The sequence below is a fragment of the Nyctibius grandis genome, chromosome 27 (assembly GCF_013368605.1).
Source record: "Nyctibius grandis isolate bNycGra1 chromosome 27, bNycGra1.pri, whole genome shotgun sequence".
Lineage (NCBI taxonomy): Eukaryota > Metazoa > Chordata > Aves > Nyctibiiformes > Nyctibiidae > Nyctibius > Nyctibius grandis.
In genome coordinates, this window is record NC_090684.1 from 340,228 (window position 1) to 344,345 (window position 4,118).

At 66.8% G+C, this 4,118-nt stretch overlaps 1 protein-coding gene across 1 annotated transcript; it reads right to left on the minus strand.

The window, feature by feature from the left end:
• Nucleotides 1-763: 763 nt before the first annotated feature.
• On the minus strand, nt 764-3,224 carry OLFML3 (olfactomedin like 3). The gene is made up of 3 exons (XM_068419424.1): nt 3,099-3,224; nt 2,361-2,646; nt 764-1,904 (listed from the first exon to the last, which is right to left on the minus strand). The coding sequence occupies exons 1-3, from the start codon at nt 3,204-3,206 to the stop codon at nt 1,120-1,122; spliced, it is 1,179 nt and encodes a 392-aa protein (XP_068275525.1). The 5' UTR covers nt 3,207-3,224; the 3' UTR covers nt 764-1,119.
• Nucleotides 3,225-4,118: the final 894 nt, after the last annotated feature.

Below are 4,118 nucleotides of genomic sequence, written 5' to 3' on the forward strand. Positions count from 1 at the left end.
CAGGAACAAATCACAGCAAATCCGGGTTTCTGGGGGCCCACGGCATCTCTGGCCAGAAATGGGCCAAATACTGCACCCTCCAGGGGCGCGGTGCAAGCGGCAGCGTGTGGGACGGTTGCCGCTGGGTGACGTGGCAGGGACAGGAGGGACGTAGCGTGGTGGCCACGCAGAGCCATGCCCATGCCCAGCAGGTGCCTGCTGCGACCCTGGCCTCGGGGACAGGGGTCCTGACCCCTGGCAGTGCTGGAGCCGCCGTCCCGAGGGGCTCCCAGCACCTGCCCTGTCCCACCCCGTCTCCTCTGGGGCACTGCCACCGCGGGGCTGTGTGGGGATGGCGCCGGTGAAATGGGGACGGGGACGGGCTCAGGGGACCCAGGACCTTACGTAAAGGGTTAGTGGCAATCCTGCAGTTGCAGGGGGAAGGCGATTGTGCTTCATTAGACGTGAACTCGGAAAATCAGCAACATCTGGTGCCTGCTGGCTAGGACGCCTCGCCAGCATGAGAGGAAAATCTCCAGTTGTCCTCTCAGATTAAGGGATTTTGCTGTTTGTGCACAGTTTTGTACATACAAAACAGGTTGGCCCTGTCCAGGCCCAGAGGTCCCCTCGTTGCAGCAGAAGCCTGCCTGAAGCCCCAGCTGAAATCCCTGCCCCAAGCCCCTGCCCCCCTGCCCAGACCCCAGCCCGAGGAGCTGCCTGTGCTCGCAGCTCTGGCGAGCCCTGCATGGACAGCCCACCCTTGGGAAGTCTCTTTCGGGGTGACTCTGGGGCAAGGTGGAGCTTGCAGCTCCGGCAGCCTGGCCCCAGCACCCCACGATCCCCCCAAGCAGGTGGCTGCAGCTCGCTGCATAGTATTTATTCATTACATCACAGAGAAGAAAATCCCATTAAATTAGTCCGGGTTTCTGCAGGGTGGTCCCGGGCAGGGACGCCTGGTGCTGGTGGGTGGAGGGTGGCCAGGGGTGGGGGATCCAGCATTTCATCATTTCACAGTGGTGGGAGACGGGGAGAGATGCCACCCCATGCCAGGGCCAGCTGCGCCCCGTGGGGCGGGATGGGCAGAGCCACGCTTGCCCAGGTGGGGTGGCCGGACACGCGGGGACGCCCGGCCGTGGCCCCTCACACCTCCAGCTTCTTCTTCATCTCCATGCGGTAGATGATCTGGTAGCCGTCGTCCCAGGCGTAGATCTGCCTCTCGCGGGGGCTGTACTTCATGCTGGAGTGGGAGCCGTAGCGCTTGGGGAAGTAGACGAGGGAGGCGTCCTCGGGGGCCAGCGTGCCGCTGACATCGAACACGCACTGCACGCGGGAGCGGCTGGGCAGGCGGGTGTTGTAGACCACGTGCAGCGCCCCGCACACCACGAAGGCGCCCTCGGCGTTCTCCCGTGGGCATGGCGTGTCCCACATCTGCTCGATGTCCAGCGAGGTGGGGTCCAGCTTGGCCAGGCATATGTTCTTCTCGTCCTCCTTGGTGGCGTAGATGGCCCAGAGCCCCTCCTCGTCCGCCGCCACCTCGATGTAGGTGAAGGGGGAGAGCCCGAAGACAGGGATCTGCTCCTCAGCTGGGAACACGGAGCTGTCCACCACCGTCTTGTTGGCCAGGTTGAACTTGATCACCTGGAAGGGGCCCTGCTGGCGGATGTAGTAAAGGTGCCCATCGTAGACGAGGTGGCCGGTGCCCACCCAGGGGTAGGGCAGCTTGATGCGGGCGGCCTTGCGGGTGGCAGAGAAGAGGGTGAACTCCCGCATGCGAGGGAAGACGTACACCGTGTCGTTGGCAGTGCCGTCGAAGACGTAGATCTTCTCGGAGTTCCCTGCGGCATCCTTGGTCCAGAGCCCCGAGGTGCTGCCAAAACGCTTCAGGATCTTCATGGCTCTGACGCTCGCGATGGTGTCACTGCAGTCTGCAAGAGTGGGGCAGCTGTGAAAGCCTGAAAGCCACCCAGCCCCGCAGCGGGGACTGCTCCTGCCCCGTGCCGGAGTCACACAGGTCCCGCTGTGTCCCACCCCAGCCCTCAGGCAACTGCCCTGCACACTGGCTGTAGAGGTGGCAGTGCTGTCCCTGGTGGCGTCGGGAAGTCCCCTTGTGCACCCGTGCCGCGGGCAGGGGAGGCCGCCCTCACCCCAGCCCTGCTCCAAGGGCTTGGGAGAAGCCCAAAGCTCTGGCCTGGGGCTGGGATGCAGCTCCCAGGCAGCTGCAGGGACGCGGGGTTTTGTGCCAGAGATGCCTGGGAGATGCGCTGCTGGGACATAATGCCACAGCGTGTGGCTGGGGGAGACTTGGACCTGGGTGGCCTGGGAAGGCCTGGGGCAACCCCGCACCCAGGACCATCTCCCCAGGGAGCACAGCAGCCCCTCACCTGTCTGCTTGGTGTACTTCTCGTTCTTCCTCTGCTTGGCCGTGGCCACCTGCTTCTCCATCAGTGTCTCGTCCACCTCCACGCACGGTGGTGCGGGGTTCTGTGTCTCCAGGTAGTCCACCTCGCGCTCCAGGCGGTCCACGCGCACCGCTGCGCTCTCTGCCTCCGACCGCATCGCCTCCCGCTCCTTCTCCGCTGTCTCAAGCATCCCCAGCACCTGGTTCTTGAAGTCCCGCAGCTCCGTGGAGTAGCGGCTGCTCTGGTCATGCCACTGTGAGATCCTCTCCTGGGGTGGCCAAGGGGACACTGAGGTCTCTGCACTCCACAGCCTGACCGCGGCAGCCATCTCACTGCCGGCGCGTGGCTGTGGGAGCCCCTGGGGTCACACGGCACTGCCACCCTGGTGCTCGTGTCTCTGGGTCCCATCCTGCCATGCTCCTGCACCCGCGATGCTTCTGCACCCATGATGCTCCCAGACCCGCGGTGCCCTCGCTCCCACAACCCGCCTGTCTCACAGTGCTCCCATGCCCACCGTGCTGCCGTGCCTGCGATGCCCGTGCTGGGCTGTGCGGGGCCCTGGCGAGGCGGGGGCCGGGGCACCCCACGCCACCCCTGCTCTGCCCCATCCCGTCTCCTCCTCGCCCCAGGCCCGCTCCCAGCCCCACCGGCCGCCAGGGAAGGGCCTGGGAGCCCCGCGGCGGGGTGAAGCGGGGTGCAGTGGGGCGCAGGGGGTCCTACCTCCAGGAGGGTGAGGCGCCGCTCCACGTACTCCATGAAGTGCTGCTGCTGGGCGCGGAGGGCCGCGGCGAGGAGCGGCAGGAGGAGCAGGCAGCGCCAGGGCCCCATGGCCGCCGCAGAGTGCAGCCTCCACCTCAGTGCTCAGGAATGCTCAGGCCTCTCGCAGCCCTTATTGAATCCAGATGTGGAGAGGGGAGGAGAGGCTGCTCCATCCCCACAGAGCAGCCCCAGGCTCCTTAACCCCTTCGCGCCCTGGCGAGTGCCCACACGGGCCCTGCACGGTGCCAGCGAGCTGTGGGGCCGGGGCAGGGGCCTGGGGACGCGCTGCAGCAGCCCCACGCAGCAAGGGAGGGACACGTCCTCTGGTGCTGGGGACAGCGCGAGCCGCAGTGTGGGGCCAGCCCGTGGGGCAGCGTGTGGCCAAGCTGGGCCTGGCACAAAGCCGCAGCCCCAGCTCCCAGCGCACCCATCTGCAGGCACCCGAGGCAGATGGTCAGCCTGAGCTTGCCTCGGCCACGGCCAGGGCTGGTGGGATCAAAGCGGGCCAGTGCTGCGGCCACCAGCACCCTGAGCCTGAGGCACCCCCTGTCCCGGCTGCTGAGCCGGGAGCTCCCGCCTGCCCCTGCCTCATGCTGGGCCCTGCGGGGTCCCCCTGAGCGGAGCCGCTCCGGCCCAGCAGCTCGGCTCACTGGCGGTGCTGGGCCGGGGGCTGCCCTGGTGGCTCCTGGGCTCCCCGGGCGCTGCCTGCGAGTCGGCACTGGCTGCGGTGCTGTGGCGGGGCGAGGGTGCCACCTCGTGCCACCTGGTGCCATCTAGAGCCATCTAGTGCCACCTCGTGCCATCTAGAGCCATCTAGTGCCACCTGGTGCTCCCGCTCCCACGGCCCGCCACCCTGCCCAGGGGCTCGCAGAGTGCTCCCCGGGGAAGCCCAAAGGAGCCCTGAGCCTTCCTCTGCACCTCCCGCCGGGATATGCCAAACCCCTTTTCCACCCCCTTTAATAGATCAAGTGACCAAATGAA

Excerpts from the sequence above, each read along its gene's own strand:
- OLFML3 (XM_068419424.1), bottom strand. The coding sequence starts at position 3,206 with ATGGGGCCCTGGCGCTGCCTGCTCCTCCTGCCGCTCCTCGCCGCGGCC. Across the intron at positions 2,647-3,098 it reads GGCGCCTCACCCTCCTGGAG|GAGAGGATCTCACAGTGGCA; the intron begins GTAGGACCCCCT and ends TGGCCACCCCAG. Across the intron at positions 1,905-2,360 it reads GAAGTACACCAAGCAGACAG|ACTGCAGTGACACCATCGCG; the intron begins GTGAGGGGCTGC and ends CCACTCTTGCAG.